This window comes from Saccoglossus kowalevskii, chromosome 17 (genome assembly GCF_978046115.1).
Source record: "Saccoglossus kowalevskii chromosome 17, keSacKowa6.1, whole genome shotgun sequence".
Lineage (NCBI taxonomy): Eukaryota > Metazoa > Hemichordata > Enteropneusta > Harrimaniidae > Saccoglossus > Saccoglossus kowalevskii.
The window spans coordinates 25,192,152-25,217,784 of NC_140657.1; the positions used below are offsets into that span (position 1 = coordinate 25,192,152).

The 25,633-nt window shown below is 37.0% G+C and overlaps 1 protein-coding gene across 4 annotated transcripts in view; it reads left to right on the forward strand.

The window, feature by feature from the left end:
- Positions 1-25,633, forward strand: part of LOC102802054 (guanine nucleotide exchange factor VAV3-like) — a 100,032-nt gene that overhangs the window by 50,983 nt on the left and 23,416 nt on the right. For 2 of the 4 annotated variants that reach the window (XM_085492510.1, XM_085492511.1), the window contains 5 exons: positions 13,873-13,968; positions 14,152-14,258; positions 18,385-18,410; positions 19,127-19,171; positions 24,935-24,958. In XM_085492510.1, the coding sequence (XP_085348636.1) occupies positions 13,873-13,968; positions 14,152-14,258; positions 18,385-18,410; positions 19,127-19,171; positions 24,935-24,958 (298 nt within the window). The remainder of the gene's footprint in view (positions 1-13,872; positions 13,969-14,151; positions 14,259-18,384; positions 18,411-19,126; positions 19,172-24,934; positions 24,959-25,633) is intronic. The other 2 variants (XM_085492512.1, XM_085492513.1) reach the window with 2 other exon arrangements.

Consider the following 25,633-nt stretch of genomic DNA (forward strand, 5'->3'; position numbering starts at 1 on the left):
AATTCATATGTCTGTAATATAACATCACAATGCTAACCCACCCACCAAACCCAATAATCCATGTCTGTAATATAACATCACAATGCTAACCCACCCACCAAACCCAATAATTCATTTGTCTATAATATAACATCACAATGCTAACCCACCCACCAAACCCAGTAATTCATATGTCTGTAATATAACATCACAATGCTACCCCCTCCCCACCGAACCCAATAATTCATATGTCTGTAATATAACATCACAATGTTAACCCACCCACCAAACCCAATAATTCATATGTCTGTAATATAACATCACAATGCTAACCCACCCACCAAACCCAATAATTCATATGTCTGTAATATAACATCACAATGCTAACCCACCCACCGAACCCAATAATTCATATGTCTGTAATATAACATCACAATGCTAACCCACCCACCAAACCCAGTAATCCATGATGTCTGTAATATAACATCACAATGCTAACCCACCCACCAAACCCAGTAATTCATATGTCTGTAATATAACATCACAATGCTAACCCACCCACTAAACCCAATAATCCATGATGTCTGTAATATAACATCACAATGCTAAGCCACCCACCAAACCCAGTAATTCATATGTCTGTAATATAACATCACAATGCTAACCCACCCACCAAGCCCAATAATCCATGTCTGTAATATAATATAACATCACAATGCTACCCCCCCCCCCCCACCAAACTCAATAATTCATATGTCTGTAATATAACATCACAATGCTAACCCACCCACCAAACCCAATAATTCATGTCTGTAATATAACATCACAATGCTAACCCACCCACCAAGCCCAATAATCCATATCTGTAATATAATATAACATCACAATGCTACCCCCCCACCAAACTCAATAATTCATATGTCTGTAATATAACATCACAATGCTAACCCACCCACCAAACCCAATAATTCATATGTCTGTAATATAACATCACAATGCTAACCCACCCACCAAACCCAGTAATTCATGTCTGTAATGTAACATCACAATGCTAACCCACCCACCAAACCCAGTAATCCATGATGTCTGTAATATAACATCACAATGCTAACCCACCCACCAAACCCAATAATCCATATGTCTGCAATATAACATCACAATGCCACCCCCCCCACCAAACTCAATAATTCATATGTCTGTAATATAACATCACAATGCTAACCCACCCACCAAACCCAATAATCCATGATGTCTGTAATATAATATAACATCACAATGCTAACCCACCCACCAAACCCAATAATTCATATGTCTGTAATATAACATCACAATGCTAACCCCCCCTCCAAACCCAATAATTCATATGTCTGTAATATAACATCACAATGCTAACCCCCCCTCCAAACTCAATAATTCATATGTCTGTAATATAACATCACAATGCTAACCCACCCACCAAACCCAATAATTCATATGTCTGTAATATAACATCACAATGCTAACCCACCCACCAAACCCAGTAATTCATGTCTGTAATGTAACATCACAATGCTAACCCACCCACCAAACCCAGTAATCCATGATGTCTGTAATATAACATCACAATGCTAACCCACCCACCAAACCCAATAATCCATATGTCTGCAATATAACATCACAATGCCACCCCCCCCACCAAACTCAATAATTCATATGTCTGTAATATAACATCACAATGCTAACCCACCCACCAAACCCAATAATCCATGATGTCTGTAATATAATATAACATCACAATGCTAACCCACCCACCAAACCCAATAATTCATATGTCTGTAATATAACATCACAATGCTAACCCCCCCTCCAAACTCAATAATCCATATGTCTGTAATATAACATCACAATGCTAACCCACCCACCGAACCCAATAATTCATATGTCTGTAATATAACATCACAATGCTAACCCACCCACCAAACCCAATAATTCATGTCTGTAATATAACATCACAATGCTAACCCACCCACCGAACCCAATAATTCATATGTCTGTAATATAACATCACAATGCTAACCCACCCACCAAACCCAGTAATCCATGATGTCTGTAATATAACATCACAATGCTAACCCACCCACCAAACCCAGTAATTCATATGTCTGTAATATAACATCACAATGCTAACCCACCCACCAAACCCAATAATCCATGATGTCTGTAATATAATATAACATCACAATGCTAACCCACCCACCAAACCCAGTAATTCATATGTCTGTAATATAACATCACAATGCTAACCCACCCACCAAGCCCAATAATCCATGTCTGTAATATAATATAACATCACAATGCTACCCCCCCCCCACCAAACTCAATAATTCATATGTCTGTAATATAACATCACAATGCTAACCCACCCGCCAAACCCAATAATTCATATGTCTGTAATATAACATCACAATGCTAACCCACCCACCAAACCCAATAATTCATATGTCTGTAATATAACGCCACAATGCTACCCCCCCCACAGAACCCAATAATTCATATGTCTGTAATATAACATCACAATGCTAACCCACCCACCAAACCCAATAATTCATATGTCTGTAATATAACATCACAATGCTAACCCACCCACCAAACCCAATAATCCATGTCTGTAATATAACATCACAATGCTAACCCACCCACCAAACCCAATAATTCATTTGTCTATAATATAACATCACAATGCTAACCCACCCACCAAACCCAGTAATTCATATGTCTGTAATATAACATCACAATGCTACCCCCTCCCCACCGAACCCAATAATTCATATGTCTGTAATATAACATCACAATGTTAACCCACCCACCAAACCCAATAATTCATATGTCTGTAATATAACATCACAATGCTAACCCACCCACCAAACCCAATAATTCATATGTCTGTAATATAACATCACAATGCTAACCCACCCACCAAACCCAATAATTCATATGTCTGTAATATAACATCACAATGCTAACCCACCCACCGAACCCAGTAATCCATGATGTCTGTAATATAACATCACAATGCTAACCCACCCACCAAACCCAGTAATCCATGATGTCTGTAATATAACATCACAATGCTAACCCACCCACCAAACCCAATAATCCATGATGTCTGTAATATAACATCACAATGCTAACCCACCCACCAAACCCAGTAATTCATATGTCTGTAATATAACATCACAATGCTAACCCACCCACCAAGCCCAATAATCCATGTCTGTAATATAATATAACATCACAATGCTACCCCCCCCCCACCAAACTCAATAATTCATATGTCTGTAATATAACATCACAATGCTAACCCACCCACCAAACCCAATAATTCATGTCTGTAATATAACATCACAATGCTAACCCACCCACCAAACCCAGTAATTCATATGTCTGTAATATAACATCACAATGCTAACCCACCCACCAAGCCCAATAATCCATACCTGTAATATAATATAACATCACAATGCTACCCCCCCCCCCCACCAAACTCAATAATTCATATGTCTGTAATATAACATCACAATGCTAACCCACCCACCAAACCCAATAATTCATATGTCTGTAATATAACATCACAATGCTAACCCACCCACCAAACCCAGTAATTCATGTCTGTAATGTAACATCACAATGCTAACCCACCCACCAAACCCAGTAATCCATGATGTCTGTAATATAACATCACAATGCTAACCCACCCACCAAACCCAATAATCCATATGTCTGCAATATAACATCACAATGCTACCCCCCCACCAAACTCAATAATTCATATGTCTGTAATATAACATCACAATGCTAACCCACCCACCAAACCCAATAATCCATGATGTCTGTAATATAATATAACATCACAATGCTAACCCACCCACCAAACCCAATAATTCATATGTCTGTAATATAACATCACAATGCTTACCCCCCCTCCAAACTCAATAATCCATATGTCTGTAATATAACATCACAATGCTAACCCACCCACCAAACCCAATAATTCATATGTCTGTAATATAACATCACAATGCTAACCCACCCACCAAACCCAATAATTCATATGTCTGTAATATAACATCACAATGCTAACCCACCCACCAAACCCAGTAATCCATGATGTCTGTAATATAACATCACAATGCTAACCCACCCACCAAACCCAGTAATTCATATGTCTGTAATATAACATCACAATGCTAACCCACCCACCAAACCCAATAATCCATGATGTCTGTAATATAATATAACATCACAATGCTAACCCACCCACCAAACCCAGTAATTCATATGTCTGTAATATAACATCACAATGCTAACCCACCCACCAAGCCCAATAATCCATGTCTGTAATATAATATAACATCACAATGCTACCCCCCCACCAAACTCAATAATTCATATGTCTGTAATATAACATCACAATGCTAACCCACCCGCCAAACCCAATAATTCATATGTCTGTAATATAACATCACAATGCTACCCCCCCCCCACCGAACCCAATAATTCATATGTCTGTAATATAACATCACAATGCTAACCCACCCACCAAACCCAATAATTCATATGTCTGTAATATAACATCACAATGCTAACCCACCCACCAAACCCAATAATCCATGTCTGTAATATAACATCACAATGCTAACCCACCCACCAAACCCAATAATTCATTTGTCTATAATATAACATCACAATGCTAACCCACCCACCAAACCCAGTAATTCATATGTCTGTAATATAACATCACAATGCTACCCCCTCCCCACCGAACCCAATAATTCATATGTCTGTAATATAACATCACATTGTTAACCCACCCACCAAACCCAATAATTCATATGTCTGTAATATAACATCACAATGCTAACCCACCCACCAAACCCAATAATTCATATGTCTGTAATATAACATCACAATGCTAACCCACCCACCGAACCCAATAATTCATATGTCTGTAATATAACATCACAATGCTAACCCACCCACCAAACCCAGTAATCCATGATGTCTGTAATATAACATCACAATGCTAACCCACCCACCAAACCCAGTAATTCATATGTCTGTAATATAACATCACAATGCTAACCCACCCACTAAACCCAATAATCCATGATGTCTGTAATATAACATCACAATGCTAACCCACCCACCAAACCCAGTAATTCATATGTCTGTAATATAACATCACAATGCTAACCCACCCACCAAGCCCAATAATCCATGTCTGTAATATAATATAACATCACAATGCTACCCCCCCCCCCCACCAAACTCAATAATTCATGTCTGTAATATAACATCACAATGCTAACCCACCCACCAAACCCAATAATTCATGTCTGTAATATAACATCACAATGCTAACCCACCCACCAAACCCAGTAATTCATATGTCTGTAATATAACATCACAATGCTAACCCACCCACCAAGCCCAATAATCCATATCTGTAATATAATATAACATCACAATGCTACCCCCCCCCCACCAAACTCAATAATTCATATGTCTGTAATATAACATCACAATGCTAACCCACCCACCAAACCCAATAATTCATATGTCTGTAATATAACATCACAATGCTAACCCACCCACCAAACCCAGTAATTCATGTCTGTAATGTAACATCACAATGCTAACCCACCCACCAAACCCAGTAATCCATGATGTCTGTATTATAACATCACAATGCTAACCCACCCACCAAACCCAATAATCCATATGTCTGCAATATAACATCACAATGCCACCCCCCCACCAAACTCAATAATTCATATGTCTGTAATATAACATCACAATGCTAACCCACCCACCAAACCCAATAATCCATGATGTCTGTAATATAATATAACATCACAATGCTAACCCACCCACCAAACCCAATAATTCATATGTCTGTAATATAACATCACAATGCTAACCCCCCCTCCAAACTCAATAATCCATATGTCTGTAATATAACATCACAATGCTAACCCACCCACCAAACCCAATAATTCATATGTCTGTAATATAACATCACAATGCTAACCCACCCACCAAACCCAATAATTCATATGTCTGTAATATAACATCACAATGCTAACCCACCCACCAAACCCAGTAATCCATGATGTCTGTAATATAACATCACAATGGGCCATTCCAGTTTATATCTGCACCCCCGCTGTTGATGAGCTTGTGTGTTTACTTCATACAGGGTATAATTTCCATGGGTGTATAAGTCATACAAAGTTTTATTTCCAAATCACCATTCACCATACAGTAATGGAAATCCAAAACTATAGTTCCTACTTATGGTGTTGATGAGTTCCATTGTGCCACCATACAGAGTAGGATTTCCAAATATACCTCATCATATGCTAATTTACCAAGTTCAAAATTTTATATTTGATAATGGAAATCCAAACTAGTTCTGATTCACGGTGTTGATGAGCTCATTCGTGCCACCATCCTTATCTAATTTCAGTAATAACTATTTCATACTGGCCCATTTTTAGCTCCGCTGTCGACTTTGTCGAGCGGAGCTTATCATATGAGTGATTGTCCGTCGTCGTCCGTCGTCGTCGTCCGTCGTCCGTCGTCCGTCGTCCGTGTCAATGTTATACTTTTTCGACTTCTTCTTGAAAACTACAAGCCTGAATGCTTTGATACTTGGTGTATATGTACCTTGGGTAGACCTCTCTTAGATTTGTTCATTTCATGTTGATATCTTCAATTCTCTAATTTTGGTGAATATTTTTGTCATTTTTAGTAAAAAGTGATATTTTCGACTTCTTGTTGAAAACCGCAAGTGCAATTGCTTTGATATTACATATATAGGTACTACATGTGGACCTCTCTCAGATTTGTTCATTTCATGATGATATCTTCAATTCTCTAATTTTGGTGAATATTTTTGTCATTTTTAGTAAAAAGTGATATTTTCGACTTCTTGTTGAAAACCGCAAGTGCAATTGCTTTGATATTACATATATAGGTACTACATGTGGACCTCTCTCAGATTTGTTCATTTTGTAATGATATCTTTAATTCTCTAATTTTGGTGAATATTTTTGTCATTTTTGGTAAAAAGTGATATTTTCGACTTCTTGTTGAAAACCGCAAGTCCAATTGCTTTGATATTACATATATAAGTACTACATGTCGACCTCTCTCAGATTTGTTCATTTTGTAATGATATCTTCAATTCTCTAATTTTGGTGAATATTTTTGTAATTTTTGGTAAAAAGTGATATTTTCGACTTCTTGTTGAAAACCGCAAGTACAATTGCTTTGATATTACATATATAGGTACTACATGTGACCCTCTCTCAGATTTGTTCATTTTGTAATGATATCTTTAATTCTCTAATTTTGGTGAATATTTTTGTAATTTTTGGTAAAAAGTGATATTTTTGACTTCTTGTTGAAAACCGCAAGTCCAATTGCTTTGATATTACATATATAGGTACTACATGTGACCCTCTCTCAGATTTGTTCATTTTGTAATGATATCTTTAATTCTCTAATTTTGGTGAATATTTTTGTAATTTTTGGTAAAAAGTGATATTTTCGACTTCTTGTTGAAAACCGCAAGTCCAATTGCTTTGATATTACATATATAGGTACTACATGTGGACCTCTCCCAGATTTGTTCATTTCATAATGATATCTTTAATTCTCTAATTTTGATGAATATTTTTGTAATTTTTGGTAAAAAGTGATATTTTCGACTTCTTGTTGAAAACCGCAAGTCCGATTGCTTTGATATATTATACATATAGGTACTACATGTGGACCTCTCTCAGATTTGTTCATTTTCTAATGATATCTTCTGTTCTTTAATTGCCATGTGCATTGCTAACAGCGGAGCTATCTCAGCCGACAGGCTGCTTGTTTTACCATATACAGGTTTTTTACTCATACTGTTGGAAATCCAACCTCATCAACCGGTATGTGGCAAGATAAACTAGGCCATATTTTATTTAGTAGCCATAACTGCCTGGATTTCCAGGAATTTTTTTCCATACTCATCTAGATTTCCAGATTCTGTTTCTCCATATACAGTTGGAATTCCGGGGTATTTTCCCCATCATACAGTGCTGGAAATCCGACCACATCAACAGGGGAGTGCAGATATAAACTGGAATGGCCCAATGCTAAACCACCCACCAAACCCAATAATCCATGTCTGTAATATAACATCACAATGCTAACCCACCCACCAAACCCAATAATCCATGTCTGTAGTATAACATCACAATGCTAACCCACCCACCAAACCCAATAATCCATATGTCTGTAATATAACATCACAATGCTAACCCACCCACCAAACCCAATAATCCATGTCTGTAATATAACATCACAATGCTAACCCACCCACCAAACCCAATAATCCATGTCTGTAATATAACTTCACAATGCTAACCCACCCACCAAACCCAATAATTCATATGTCTGTAATATAACATCACAATGCTAACCCACCCACCAAACCCAATAATCCATGTCTGTAATATAACATCACAATGCTAACCCACCCACCAAACCCAATAATCCATGATGTCTGTAATATAACATCACAATGCTAACCCACCCACCAAACCCAATAATCCATGATGTCTGTAATATAACATCACAATGCTAACCCACCCACCAAACCCAGTAATCCATATGTCTGTAATATAACATCACAATGCTAACCCACCCACCAAACCCAGTAATCCATGATGTCTGTAATATAACATCACAATGCTAACCCACCCACCAAACCCAATAATCCATGATGTCTGTAATATAACATCACAATGCTAACCCACCCACCAAACCCAATAATCCATGATGTCTGTAATATAACATCACAATGCTAACCCACCCACCAAACCCAATAATCCATGATGTCTGTAATATAACATCACAATGCTAACCCACCCACCAAACTCAATAATCCATGATGTCTGTAATATAACATCACAATGCTAACCCACCCACCAAACCCAATAATCCATGATGTCTGTAATATAACATCACAATGCTAACCCACCCCCCAAACCCAATAATTCTTATGTCTGTAATATAACATCACAAGGCTATCCCACCCACCAAACCCAATAATTCATATGTTTGTAATATAACATCACAATGCTAACCCACCCACCAAACCCAATAATCCATGATGTCTGTAATATAACATCACAATGCTAACCCACCCACCAAACCCAATAATTCATATGTCTGTAATATAACATCACAATGCTAACCCACCCACCAAACCCAATAATCCATGATGTCTGTAATATAACATCACAATGCTAACCCACCCACCAAACTCAATAATCCATGATGTCTGTAATATAACATCACAATGCTAACCCAACCACCAAACCCAATAATCCATGATGTCTGTAATATAACATCACAATGCTAACCCACCCCCCACCCCCCAAACCCAATAATTCTTATGTCTGTAATATAACATCACAATGCTAACCCACCCACCAAACCCAATAATCCATGATGTCTGTAATATAACATCACAATGCTAACCCACCCACCAAACCCAATAATCCATGATGTCTGTAATATAACATCACAATGCTAACCCACCCACCAAACTCAATAATCCATGATGTCTGTAATATAACATCACAATGCTAACCCACCCACCAAACCCAATAATCCATGATGTCTGTAATATAACATCACAATGCTAACCCACCCCCCAAACCCAATAATTCTTATGTCTGTAATATAACATCACAAGGCTATCCCACCCACCAAACCCAATAATTCATATGTTTGTAATATAACATCACAATGCTAACCCACCCACCAAACCCAATAATCCATGATGTCTGTAATATAACATCACAATGCTAACCCACCCACCAAACCCAATAATTCATATGTCTGTAATATAACATCACAATGCTAACCCACCCACCAAACCCAATAATCCATGATGTCTGTAATATAACATCACAATGCTAACCCACCCACCAAACTCAATAATCCATGATGTCTGTAATATAACATCACAATGCTAACCCAACCACCAAACCCAATAATCCATGATGTCTGTAATATAACATCACAATGCTAACCCACCCCCCAAACCCAATAATTCTTATGTCTGTAATATAACATCACAAGGCTAACCCACCCACCAAACCCAATAATTCATATGTTTGTAATATAACATCACAATGCTAACCCACCCACCAAACCCAATAATCCATGATGTCTGTAATACAGTAAAACCTGTCAAAACCGACCCCTGGATAAACCGACCTACTGTCAGAACCGACCGATTTATGTAGCCCCGAAATTTCTCCATAGACGCCTATGTTAAAACAACCTGTGAAATCCGACCACTGTTTACTCCGAACACCGACCGCATTGATCGGTCCCAAGTCCAATATTCACACTGAATACATCGACCATCCGACCAGTTGCACCACATCCGCTGTCTAGTAATTCGGTCTGCCCGACCTAAAAAGTGTGCATTGTGTCCAAATTCCGCAAACGTCACAGAAACAATACCAAATCTCACACTACAAGTAACGTCCCGTTTAAAACAATGGCAACTGATTACATTTTTCACACCACACGCCCACGCATCGCGTGGTGTCTGGACAGTATAATGACCCCGGATATACATGTAAACAAATGATCGGGGTCATCACCTTCAATTGCAGTGAAGCACACTGCATTATCACTTCTTCAACGCTCAAAAGACATTGAGTTTTCTTCTTTCCATAACGATTCTGATCGACAATTTTGTGCTTTCGAATGTTTCCGTAAAGGGGGCTTCAAGATTGAAATTTATGATGACGAAGAAGCAGACGACAACAAAGAATTCGGAAACCTTATTTAGCAAGTTGCAGACCCGCAAACACAGTGTAGCGTTGTAGAATACCTCCACTTTGATGAACGTATACTGACTGAAGCAATGTATGATGGCGAGTGGGAGCAACAGATTGTTGAGAATTTTATTGCAGACAAAGAAAACCATGAATCTATAGACAACAATGACATAAATTGCAACGACAGTCAAATTATTGACCCCAACAACGACAGTGACTTGACGCATGTGCTAGACATGTTGACACGATTACAGAACAAAGACTCCAGTTACTTGACAGATATCCAAAATTTCATAATTCGAACGGAAAACAAAATCGTTGAAAAAAAGATGTTCTTTAAAGTAGTCAAAACTTGATGATTTTTTACATCATAATTTGATTCGACTCACAGTTGAGGGACTGTGATTGACTTAACAGCAAAATCGACTGTCTGCATAAATTATGATAATTACATGTAGCTCACGTGAACTTACGTAGTGATGTCATCCAAAATGGACGCCTTCAGTTACGATACGCAATACTTACTCGGTCTGTTCGAATAGTTATTTTAATGTTAATTGATGTCATGTACATACCATAATATTTTTGTCTTGTTTGGTAAATTATTTTATTGAAACAATACAATAAATGCACATTGTAAATACATGTAGAATCACCGGAGGCAAACTCCGATGTCTTTCATTTGTCCCGTGTTTACAGCACATGTAATTGTTGTTTCAATCAAAGTCACGCCCACCCTGAATAAACCGACTCCCTCTGAAAACCGACCATAGATCCCAGTCCCAGTCATGGTCGGTTTTGACAGGTTTTACTGTATAACATCACAATGCTAACCCAGCCACCAAACCCAATAATCCATGATGTCTGTAATATAACATCACAATGCTAACCCAGCCACCAAACCCAATAATCCATGTCTGTAATATAACATCACAATGCTAACCCACCCACCAAACCCAGTAATCCATATGTCTGTAATATAACATCACAATGCTAACCCACCCACCAAACCCAATAATCCATGATGTCTGTAATATAACATCACAATGCTAACCCACCCACCAAACCCAATAATCCATGATGTCTGTAATATAACATCACAATGCTAACCCACCCACCAAACCCAATAATCCATGATGTCTGTAATATAACATCACAATGCTAACCCACCCACCAAACCCAATAATTCATATGTCTGTAATATAACATCACAATGCTAACCCACCCACCAAACCCAATAATCCATGTCTGTAATATAACATCACAATGCTAACCCACCCACAAAACCCAATAATCCATGATGTCTGTAATATAACATCACAATGCTAACCCACCCACCAAACCCAATAATTCATATGTCTGTAATATAACATCAAAATGCTAACCCACCCACCAAACCCAATAATTCATATGTCTGTAATATAACATCACAATGCTAACCCACCCACCAAACCCAGTAATCCATGTCTGAAATATAACATCACAATGCTTACCACCCACCAAACCCAATAATCCATGATGTCTGTAATATAACATCACAATGCTAACCCACCCACCAAACCCAATAATCCATGATGTCTGTAATATAACATCACAATGCTAACCCGCCCACCAAACCCAATAATCCATGATGTCTGTAATATAACATCACAATGCTAACCCACCCACCAAACCCAATAATTCATATGTCTGTAATATAACATCACAATGCTAACCCACCCACAAAACCCAATAATCCATGATGTCTGTAATATAACATCACAATGCTAACCCACCCACCAAACCCAATAATTCATATGTCTGTAATATAACATCAAAATGCTAACCCACCCACCAAACCCAATAATTCATATGTCTGTAATATAACATCACAATGCTAACCCACCCACCAAACCCAGTAATCCATGTCTGAAATATAACATCACAATGCTTACCACCCACCAAACCCAATAATCCATGTCTGTAATATAACATCACAATGCTAACCCACCCACCAAACCCAATAATTCATATGTCTGTAATATAACATCAAAATGCTAACCCACCCACCAAACCCAATAATTCATGTCTGTAATATAACATCACATTGCTAACCCACCCACCAAACCCAGTAATCCATGTCTGAAATATAACATCACAATGCTTACCACCCACCAAACCCAATAATCCATGTCTGTAATATAACATCACAATGCTAACCCACCCACCAAACTCAATAATCCATGATGTCTGTAATATAACATCACAATGCTAACCCACCCACCAAACCCAATAATTCATATGTCTGTAATATAACATCACAATGCTAACCCACCCACCAAACCCAATAATCCATGTCTGTAATATAACATCACAATGCTAACCCACCCACAAAACCCAATAATCCATGATGTCTGTAATATAACATCACAATGCTAACCCACCCACCAAACCCAATAATTCATATGTCTGTAATATAACATCAAAATGCTAACCCACCCACCAAACCTAATAATTCATATGTCTATAATATAACATCACAATGCTAACCCACCCACCAAACCCAGTAATCCATGTCTGAAATATAACATCACAATGCTTACCACCCACCAAACCCAATAATCCATGTCTGTAATATAACATCACAATGCTAACCCACCCACCAAACCCAATAATTCATATGTCTGTAATATAACATCAAAATGCTAACCCACCCACCAAACCCAATAATTCATGTCTGTAATATAACATCACATTGCTAACCCACCCACCAAACCCAGTAATCCATGTCTGAAATATAACATCACAATGCTTACCACCCACCAAACCCAATAATCCATGTCTGTAATATAACATCACAATGCTAACCCACCCACCAAACCCAATAAACCCTACCAAACCTAAACTGTTACATGTGGCTTGCAAACTGACTACAAAGTACTTTGTATATTATCCAACTGTGTATACCTTTATCCTTACCTACCAACATCTTGGTAAACTACACCATGTTATGTTTTGTCAACAGAGACAACATAGAACCAAAGCATGACACAAGTCACAAGTTTGAGTATTCTTCGTTTGAGAAACCAGTCTACTGTGCCGTTTGTTCCAAACTATTGTGGTAGGTGTATACATTTACTGAATCTTGTATGTCTTCCAAGAATCTCTGAAATTGAATGGTACTGATCGTTTATACTCTCCTAATGGCCATCGTGTGACCTCTGACCTCACAATAATGAAATAGTTGTCTGATAGCTTAGGTCCTGCTGATGTCACTTGCGACTTTAATCTTTTTTGTTTGCAGTGGTGTGTTTTATCAAGGCTATAAGTGTAGGGAATGTGAATTGTGTGCACATAAACAGTGCCTATCCAATTCCTCTATCTGTACACCTGTACACAATAGCCATAATGGTAAGTACGTTTTTTCACTCTATAGGATAATAATTTGTTTAGCTTTGCTGTCATTATTATAGATGACCTAGCAGAGCTGTTCAGCTGTTCATGCATTTTCAAATTCTTCTTGAAAACTACCAGCTCACTTGCTTTGATAGTTGGGATGTACGTGGGTGGATCTCTGTCAGATTTGTTCATTTCGTTACAACATCTTCAATTCTCTATTTTTGGCAAATATTTTTGTCATTTTTGTTTAAAAAAATGGTATTTTCAATTTTTGTATATTTTTACAATTGCTTTTGATATTTGAGGTGTACATTATTTTTGTGTACATTATTTTTGTTTGATGAGATTAAGTTCTCAACAGCTAGAACCAAACTACTTTTTTTAGGTTAACTGCATGTTAGTCTTATGGAAGTGTGTTGCTCAACATGGCTACCCCAGTGTTCTTGTAGGACAGCGGAGCTATTTCTTTATTTATGATATCAAAAAGGTAGTTTCAGATACTATCAAGGCTATGCTTAAAAATATATGTATGTATCTGGTAGTCCATCTTATGATCGTGAAATTTTGACTCATGATCTTGAGATTTTGATATTTAATTTGCAAATTTTGACAATTATTTTTATATCCCTGCATTTAAACTGAACCACTTCTGGTCATTTTGCTCTGTTTGTGGGAGATAGACGACAATAACACAAATGAGATGGAATGAAAGGCCAAGTATTCTTGACATTTATTGAAAAATGAGAGGCTTGTAAACCTTAAAAAATCCCTCGCCAGTTTCCTCAAACTGAAAGATTACAACAGAAAAACCTCCAAGGAGGTCACAGGTCAAAGGTCAACTGGCGAGGAAAACTTTCAAAACAATAAATCGGTGAAAATTAAGCACAAATTAATCTCCCACAAAGGTGTGGGCCCCAGAAACGCCCACACCCACCTGTGCCATAATTACAATGGAGGTGCACGAGGTGGTGGAGGGTGACTAAAATTGTAGAAGAAACAAACTGCAAGCCGGCAAGTCGACGGTGTAGTTCAAAAGAGGTAGATCAATGTTGCTGCCCCCCCTCTAAGGCACAATTAAACAAGAATGCGCCAGCCATAGAGGGCGCTCTCCAAATGGTATTAAAATAGAATTGCATGTATATAAATCTGATTATCTGTCTATAATCTATGCTTTATATCCCTGCACTTAAACTGAACCACTTCTGGTCATTTTGCTCTGTTTGTGGGAGATAGACGACAATAACACAAATGAGATGAAATAAAAGGCCAAGTATTCTTGACATTTATTGAAAAATGAGAGGCTTGTAAACCTTAAAAAATCCCTCGCCAGTTTCCTCAAACTGAAAGATTACAACAGAAAAACCTCCAAGGAGGTCAAAGGTCAACTGGCGAGGAAAACTTTCAAAACAATAAATCAGTGAAAATTAACCACAAATTAATCTCCCACAAAGGTGTGGGCCCCAGAAACGCCACAAGCCACACTATTGTGTGGCCGCCCCACCCAAAATGACCAGAAGCAGAGGTAACTCCTTATGAAAGTACATTACTGAAGTGAACACTAACTAAATTGCTTGAATCTGAATACAGCGGCCCCTGCCTGACCTATATCGAATAGAAGGAAAAACAGAACAATGTAAGGCACCCATATATAGCGGCCCCTGTCTGACCTATATTCAAGTGCAAAACATGTTTCATCTATTCCTGTAAACATGTTACCATACTGCTGGTTGCCTAATATATCCCTTGAATGCATCTGACTTCCATCTACCTAAAACACGGATCATCAGATAATGCAACTGTGTACCTACCATCCCGCAGGGAGGGATTACTAAGCAGAGTAGCGAAATCTATATAATCACCTGCCCAGATTTTAGATTTAACCTTATCTGACACCCTTGCTACCAAAGGTACAGACTGGCTAGTGAACAGTGTGGTTGGCTGTAGCTCTCTCTCTCTGAACCCTGAAATATAGGTTGCTGTGTAACCTGAATTACAGACAAATCACTAATCTAATCCAGTGGCTGTCTAGCAGCCTGAACCCCCTGTCCATTACCCATAATGTCATTGACAACTGGTTGGACGACTTGAGATGCAGTAGCTGCTGCTGGGCTTGCAACGTTGCAAAGACCAGCATCCTTCAAACCTTGAACGACTGCACGTGAGATAGAGGCTGCTAACCCTTCTGGGTCCAAGTGTTGCTCTGCAGCATTATTACGTGTTTTGACTGCAGCAGCTCGCTGTTCACCTTGTTGATCGGTAGTGGGGACTTGCAGCACCGCAGAAGGATTACTTGATGTTTCCAGTGGATCAGAAAATGTGGTTGTCGCTGCCTAACACTTTGCTGTAGCTGCCCTGGTGACCGGTGCTGTACGCTTTGGTGGCATACTGTTGACAAAATAAATTATTGACAGAAAATAAACTGTACTAAATATTCTATCGCATGATAAAAACCATGGTAATAGCAACAACAGAAGTGAAAAGGATACCGTTAAAAATTACAGGCACGTAATTATGAATAAACAGAATTAATTTTGTATAATAATAAATGTTTAACAAAACAAAATGCATGCTAACTAAAGATAATAACCCTCCAGATTCAAACAGAAGGTACATACAACCAATAAAATTGGTAAAACCACTCTGCCATAACAAGGTATGTCATTGGGAGAGGGTACAAAAACAGTTTCAAACAGAAGGTACATACAACCAATAAAATTGGTAAAATCACTCTGCAATAACAAGGTATGTCATTCGGAGAGGGTACAAAAACAGTTTCAAACAGAAGGTACATACAACCAATAAAATTGGTAAAACCACTCTGCCATAACAAGGTATGTCATTGGGAGAGGGTACAAAAACAGTTTCAAACAGAAGATACATACAACCAATAAAATTGGTAAAACCACTCTGCCATAACAAGGTATGTCATTGGGAGAGGGTACAAAAACAGCACTAGTGCAAATGGCCACCAAAACGGTTACCGAGTATGAATATTGCACTAATCATGCTGTACTTAATCAAAGTAAAACCACCACTGGGTCAAGTAAATAAAATAAATATGCATGGACAGAAGTACTACATCAAATCCGTAAACAAATTGCATATATATATATATTTGGATAATCACAAAATACAATCAAATTAATTGTAAGGATTTAAGTATTGCTCCACGTAAGCTTCTATAATATCTGACCTCACCGATGCCGCTAAAGTGAATGCCATCGGGGCAGAAAATTGTTGCAGTGTTGCTAAAAACATGCCTATGCTTCCAGAAGTGTCCGTAAGCCAGGCCCCCTAACTCCACCTCTAAAATATTGTTTAACTGTGCCACACGTTCGTTAAAGTTACTTCGAGCTGCTGTGACGCGAGGGAAAACCTGACACACGATAATGACCTTGACGTTTATGCGATCATGCAAATGACGCACCAAGTTAATTAAACGTGACCCTACATTTGATGCAGACAGTGATGCTAAATCATTTGTACCCAACTGTAAAATAACCACGTCTGGGTTGAAATCCTGAACGACGTGTAAATCGAAACGCCGTATCTTTTCCACTGTACGCCCTCCGACATCACGTAGTTTTATTTCTGCCGAATTTATACTCAAATTGAACGAAAGCGGCAAAGCGCGTGCGTTGCGTCCACTTCACATGGACGTACTCAATTGCGCCACAAAAGAATGACCCAAAATTAAAATTTTAGGCTTCACGATGACTCAAACAAATGTGTGAAAGAATGCCTGAAACCTCAACGGCGGAACGATAACCCCAGGTAAACCAGAACTTGCCTTAACAATGTCGAAAATACGACTAAAATTGTAGAAGAAACATACTGCAAGCCGGCAAGTCGACGGTGTAGTTCAAAAGAGGTAGATCAATGTTGCTGCCCCCCTCTAAGACACAATTAAACTAGAATGCACCAGCCATAGAGGGCGCTCTCCAACTGGTATTAAAATAGAATTGCATGTATATAAATCTGATTATCTGTCTATAATCTATGCTATACAATTCAAAATTTAATATTTTTTTCAACAGTACCTTAATGGGCTTTTGTAATATACGAATACTAACACTTATGTATACCATGATACGCTACAATGTATATGCTTGTTAATGTGTGTTTGTTTGGTTTTCAGTTCCTCCTATTATTCCACAACGAAAGGTAAGTTTCCTCATGTTTTTTTATTATCTTCATCTGTTATTGTTATATTTGTAATTTCGCATCTTTTAGTCATCACAACTGTATGTACTGCGTCAATAGGATGAACAAACTGCTGCACTCCACACATGTACCACTGTGTTAATGAATGGGCTGATTATATATTCCATATCCAAAGGTTGTCCTTTGTTGTTAGTTGCCTTCATGACTGTACAGCATGTCCCCTCACTCTTGTGAATGTACCATACTGTGCTGTACTACACAACACTATATGGGTTGCATGGCATATCAACAAGACCCATGAGTTTTGCTCAATAGTGTGACTCGTTATTGAATTATACACTGTCAACAGACAACCTCCCATTCTTGCACGGAATTGGGTATTGTTTTTGAGAGGTTGTGTACATCAGGTAGATTCATACTAAGCACTTGATATCATGCATTAAACTAGTCATTAATTAGTCATGTGACTTTTTTAGTTGTCAAAGAATCATTTGACAGCCATTTTATTACCTGTTCCCACTGTGTTGTATACACAAGGCATTTAATCAGCATGCAACTATTAATTAAAGTTATGTTAATGAGAATTGTTTACACTTCATTCCAATTTTGTTTTTGTTTGCAACCATGTCTGTAGCTCATGTTAATACACTTGCTTAGGTCATCTTTTTCTTACTTTGCTGGCACGTGTTTGCATTTTTATTATTTTCTTCATCTAGCCGCAAGAACCAGTACGCACCTGGCATTCTTCCGATGGCGAACAGGTGAGTTGTGAGCGGTCTTGCCTGTAACCCGGGTCCTTTTGACCTTTAACCCTCGGTCCTTTCAGCCTTTAACCTTGGTCCTTTTGACCTTTAACCCCTGACTTACCATTGTTAGTAAAAATTGACTTGTGACCTTTCAACCTATTGTCTCATTTTAATATCAGTGTAAATCTAACTTCACGTATTGTGTGTTCTTTTAAAACCGTTTTGTGAATGCAAGCAATGAAGCCATGTGGAAGATTCCAAGCCATTCAGTCATTTAACCTCTACAGCACCAGACTTTCATGCCCAAATTTTTCTGCACTTTTTTCTTACTTTCTTCAATATTTCCAGAAATGAACCCTTATTTTTAGAGCCAACAGACAATCAAAGAAAGCTTAGAAAGAACTCCCATGTGCTGAGAGTATTGGAGACACATTAAATATAATTCGAAATTACTTAGCTGAAAACTAATTATGCAAATCAGAAAATTAATATGACCAGATTTGAGTGTAAAACTAATGAGGTCTGTGCAATGTAACAAGTTTAATTGAAAAGTGATTAGAACCAAAAAATTATGAATTATTATGCTTATTAGGGAATTAATATGAACAGATTTTTACCCCAAACTAATTAGGTTTGTACATTGTCCTAGAGCATCTTTGTACTAAGTTTCCTTGAAATGGAATAATTAGTACCGTGAAAACTCCAAAATTTCGACCCCTCTAAAAATTCGCCCGCCTGTTTATTTGCCGGGTTTCGGTGTTTTATTTACCTCCAAATTTTCGACTCCACTAAAAATTGCCGACTCATTCTTATTCGAAAATTGCGACCAGTTTTAGTTTTCCTGCAAACGACAAAAAAAAAAACGATGTGAGCGTTCAAACGGGACCTTCCTCGAAGGCATGAATCCGGGTTTCTGATTGACTGAGAGATTTTTATTTTATTGGTAACGAAAATATATTCTAAATAAACGAAGTTTCAAATAAAAACGAACACAAAAATCTCGGCATGCTGCGTTTCTGAATTGTTGATTATTACTGTACTCAGTAGTGATTATAATAATGTACACAAAATAAATCTGTTGAATGGTTATGAAATACAAATAAAAGTCAACTTAGTTTCATCGTAAGCGAATGATTCCGGATGCTGTAGGATATCCGCCATGTTCTCTTAGGTCAAATAGGTCAAATCGCTAATTAACCAATCAAAAAGCTGGATGATGCCAACGTGTTCAAATTACCATAGCTTATTTAAATACGTTAATGTTATTGAACGCAATGCGGAAGAGATTGATGTTGTAGTACGATATTTTGGCTTGGATTTTGATGCGAAAACGGCATGATTTTTTTAAAATAAAAAAATTAGTTGTTTTTAAAAAATAAACTGGTCATCTGAAGAATAATTTAACATTGTTCACAGTGATAACAGCTCATTCTCGAAAAGAAGCTTACCCGCTCACGCTAGTCACGATAAAAATCATACACGTGTACTCTTGAATAGACAGACGTCAATGACTACGGTAAAACTTAGACTCTATTTTAGCCGGCAGGATTGATTGAAATGTCCGAAAAATGACGCCAAAATACACCTTAAAAGTCCCATTTTATTTTCTTAAATCCCATTTTATTTATCCAAGGGCGAATTTACGGCAGAATTTGGTCCCTCAAATAAGGGACACGTGAGCTTTGATTCTAACCGGATACATTGCACTGGGTCGGGGAGATAGTTTGCTAAACTTCCATGTATCTTTTGTCCAATGGGTACCTGTACTTCGAACATTCGCAAGTTTTCCTAGGTAGTGCGAGACAGCTTTGTCTTTTGACCTATTAGTTTTGTGCTGACCTCTTCTCCGCGTCTTGATGTTTTGTTTTGCTTGTCATAATACTCACTGATTGATGACTTTGTTTAGATTTTGAGTTACAACTCGGCCACGACCTTTGCTTTTACCGTGAAACATGAGGAAGTTTACGTCAATTGACGGACATTGCATTTTTTAAAAACTAATGAAGCACACTGTCTATCATCCCCATTTTTTCATTTGCTGATTTCTATTCTGAAAAATTCGACCGTCCGAAAATGCACCTTAATTTTGACTCTAAAAACACGTCACATTTCTAACACCAATTATTTAAAACCGGTCGAAATTTTGGAGTTTTTACGGTACTTTAGATATCAGTGTGAAAGCTTAAAATTGGTTAATTATGCAAATTAGGTAATTAATATGTACAGATTTTAACCCACAATTATTCAGGTCTGTCTATTGTCCTACAGCATCCATGTACATTCATTGATATGTGATGTATAGTACCTGAGATATCAGTGTGAAAGTTGGTTAATTATGCAAATTAGGTGATTAATATGCACAAATATTTACCGGAAACTAATTGGGTCTGCATAATTCTAGATTCATTGAAATGTGATGATTAGTACTTTAGATATCAGTAGAAAAGCTGAAAATTAATTATGCAAATTAGGTAATTAATATGCACAATTATTTACCCTAAAACTAATCAGGTCTCTGCATAGTCCTAAAGGATCTATGTACCAAGTTTCATTGAAATGCAATGATTAGTACTTGAGATACCCATGGAAAAGCTGAAAATTAACTAATTATGCAAATTAGGTGATTAATATGCACAAATATTTATCGAAAATAATCAATCTCTGCATAGTCCTTGAGTATGTAAGTACCAAGTTTCATTGAAATGTAATGCTAACTACTTATATCAAATGCTGAAAATTAATTAATTATGCAAATTAGGTAATTAATATGTAATGATATTACCATAAAAACTATCAGGTCTGTGCAGTGTCGTATGACATCTATGTACCAAGTTTCATTGAAATGTGATGATTAGTACTTGAGATATCAGTGGAAAAACCGAAAATTGACTAATCATTATGCAAATTAGGTAATTAGTATCCACGGATTATTACCAAAAACTAATCAAAACCTAGCATTAGTTCAGAGCATCTATGTACCAAGTTTCATCAAAATCCAATGAGTGGTTGTTTAGATATCAGTGGAACAGTCATGGAACCACTAAAAATAGCTAATTATCATGCAAATTAGGTAATTAATATGCACAGATTTTTACCAAAAATTAATCAAATCTGCGCATATGTTCAGAGTATCTATGTACCAAGTTTCATCAAAATCCAATGAGTGGTTCTTTAGATATCAGTGGAACAGTCATAGAACAGCTAAAAATTAGCTAATTATCATGCAAATTAGGTAATTAACGAGCATGGATTTTTACCAAAACCTAATCAAATCTGCGCATTGGCCCAGAGCATCTATGCACCAAGTTTCATCAAAAACCGATGTATGGTTCTTGAGATAGCAGTGGAACAGTCGGACACACATACACACACACACACATACACACATACACACATACACACATACACACATACACACATACACACACACATACAGACACACTAACTGCAAAGACTCCCATTTTGTGCTTCGCACATGGGAGTCAAAAATCTGAGTCAATTTTCTGCTTTTGCTTAAAAAATTTGGCTATTTTTGTCAAAATCTTCTGAAGGAAATTGCAGACTATAAACAAGACTATTTTGTGAATTTGCGATAAAAAGAGGGAACTGGTGGTGAAAAGGTTAAAACTTCTAGAAGCAGTAGAAAAGAATTGGTAGCTGCTAAAAATGACCGCCACTTTGAGTTAAATACTGACCAATTTTTTTAAGCTCCGCTGTCGACTTCGTCGAGCGCAACTTATATGAGTGATTGTCTGTCGGCACCTGTCGTCATTCTAATGTTTTACTTATTCGACTTCTTCTTGAAAACTACAAGCCTGAATGCTTTGATACTTGGTGTATATGTACCTTGGATAGGCCTCTCTTAGATTTGTTCATTTTTTGATGATATCTTCAATTCTCTAATTTTAGTGAATATTTTTGTAATTTTTGGTAAAAAGTGATATTTTCGACTTCTTGTTAAAAACCACAAGTGTGATTGCTTTGATATTACATATGTAGGTACTACATGTGGACCTCTCTCAGATTTGTTTATTTCGTGATAGTATTTTCAATTATCTAATTTTGATGAATATTTTTGGTGAAAAGTGATATTTTTGAATTTGTGTTGACAACAGCAAGTTCGATTGCTTTGATACTATACATATTGTTCATTTTCTAATTATATCTGCAGTTCTTTAATTAGTCCCCGTTCAGACACAGTCCGAGAACGGGGACTTATGTTTTGACCCTTGTGTGTCCGTTCTTCCGTGCATGCGTCCAGACCTGTATCTTAGAAATGCCTGGACGAATCATAATCAAACTTCACACATACATCATACATGATATTATACATATGCACGTAAATTTGTTTCGCGATCTGATTCAAGATGGCTGAATGGCGGCCATTTTTGTGCTAAAAAATCATCAAAATCAAGCATTTCTCGGCTGTTTACATATAGATTTTGTTCAAACTTGGTATATAATTTGGCATTATGGGACCTTGATACAAACAATTTTATTTTCCAGATCGGATTCAAAATGGCTTACTGGCGGCCCTTTTGTTTTAATGAATGAGCTTCTAGAGCCATATCTCTGACTTGCTTTGACTGATTATGTTCAAATTTTTAATATTCATTATACATCATGTCATAGATATACAGATATATTGGTTTGACGATCCTATTCAAAATAGCCGAATGGTGGCCATTTTTGTGCTAAAAAAATCATAAAATATGAAGCATTTCTGGCATTTATGGATGGATTTCGTTCCAACTTGGTACATTCATTAGACATTACGGGTTCCTGATGTACGTCATTTTATTTTTCAGATCAGATTCAAAATGGCTGACTGGCGGCCATTTTGTTTTAACGAATGGGCTTCTAGAACCATGTCTCTGACTTGCTTTGACTGATTATGTTCAAATTTTTGATATTCATTATACGTCATAGATATATAGATATATTGGTTTGACAGTCCCATTCAAAATGGCCGAATGGTGGCCATTTTTGTGCTAAAAAATCATCGAATATCAAGCATTTCTGGATGGATTTCGTTCAAACTTAGTACATACAATTAAACATTACGGGTTCCTGATGCACATCATTTTATTTTTCAGATCAGATTCAAAATGGCTGACTGGCGGCCATTTTGTTTTAATGATTGGGCTTCTAGAGCCATATCTCTGACATGCTTTGACTGATTATATTCAAATTTTATATGTTCGTTATACATCATGTTATAGATATATATTTGTATTCAAAATGGCTGATTTTGTTTTAATTAATGCTGTTCCAGAGCAATATCTCCCAATATGGATAAGTACTTGTTTGACGATCAGATACAAATGTCAATCATTTTAATGTTAAACAATCATCATAATCATATTCCTGACATGGTTATATTCCAGCTATATTACTATAAACAAAACTATATATCTTAAATTTGATAACTAACAGGGACTGTGCTATGCATGGCTTGTTGAAATGTGTATGGCTAACAGCGGAGCTATCTCAGCTGACAGGCTGCGTGTTATGGATGCCACAAGATTTTGGCCTTCAAGTGGAGTTTAAACCTTACTGTTGGCATTGCTTCTACTACTGTAAATTATGGTATTTTCTATACATTTGCAAATGTATATAAGGGTCACATGACAGTGATATTGACTGTCATGACTTGATGCAGCAAGATAATCACACGGGGTGTTGGGGATGATCATGCCCTGAGTTTCTGTCGTCTACAATTTGTATGTTAACATTTTTTTTAATGCCTTCCTGTTTTCATCCACGCTTGCCATTCAGAGTCTACAAAGAAGCACCAACAGGGTATTTCACTTTTCATTTTCATGTTTTTCCTCATATATTAATGTACAGTCATTTTTCCAGTACTTTCCTTTCTTTATAGGACTTCTTTACTCCAATTCTAGTCCCTGACCGAAAATAAAGAATATAAAAAATCATGCTTTAAATTTGTGTACAAGCAGCTATTGCGAACTACAGTGCATGTCAGAAACCTGTAAACGATATAAAAAATTTAGAAATATAACATTTTATAAATCTAAAATGGCTGTTTGAATTTTAATTGACCAATTGACAATGGTTTTGTGATATAGTATAAATTAATATGAATGAGTTAGTTCAACATCATTCAATTAGCTAACCATTAATTTAAATAAGCCTACAATGGCTGACACTGTTTCCCATTCATACATGATTGATTCATGCAAGCTAGGTTTGAGTGTAGGTAATGTTGAGCTTTAGAGCGAATTAAAATGATATATTTTAATGAAAATTGAAAGTTAATACAAATATTTTTAAATGCGTTTATATACTAATATGCAGGTTTTTGAGGCGCACTGTATTTCTCTATTTAAGGAATTTTCACTTACGCTGCTATGCACACTAAGAAAGTTTTTTCAAATTGAATGATTGAATTAACATATTTATGTAAGTGATGTCATGAAGGGATGTCCCATCTTATGAGTCAAGATCCAAAATGGC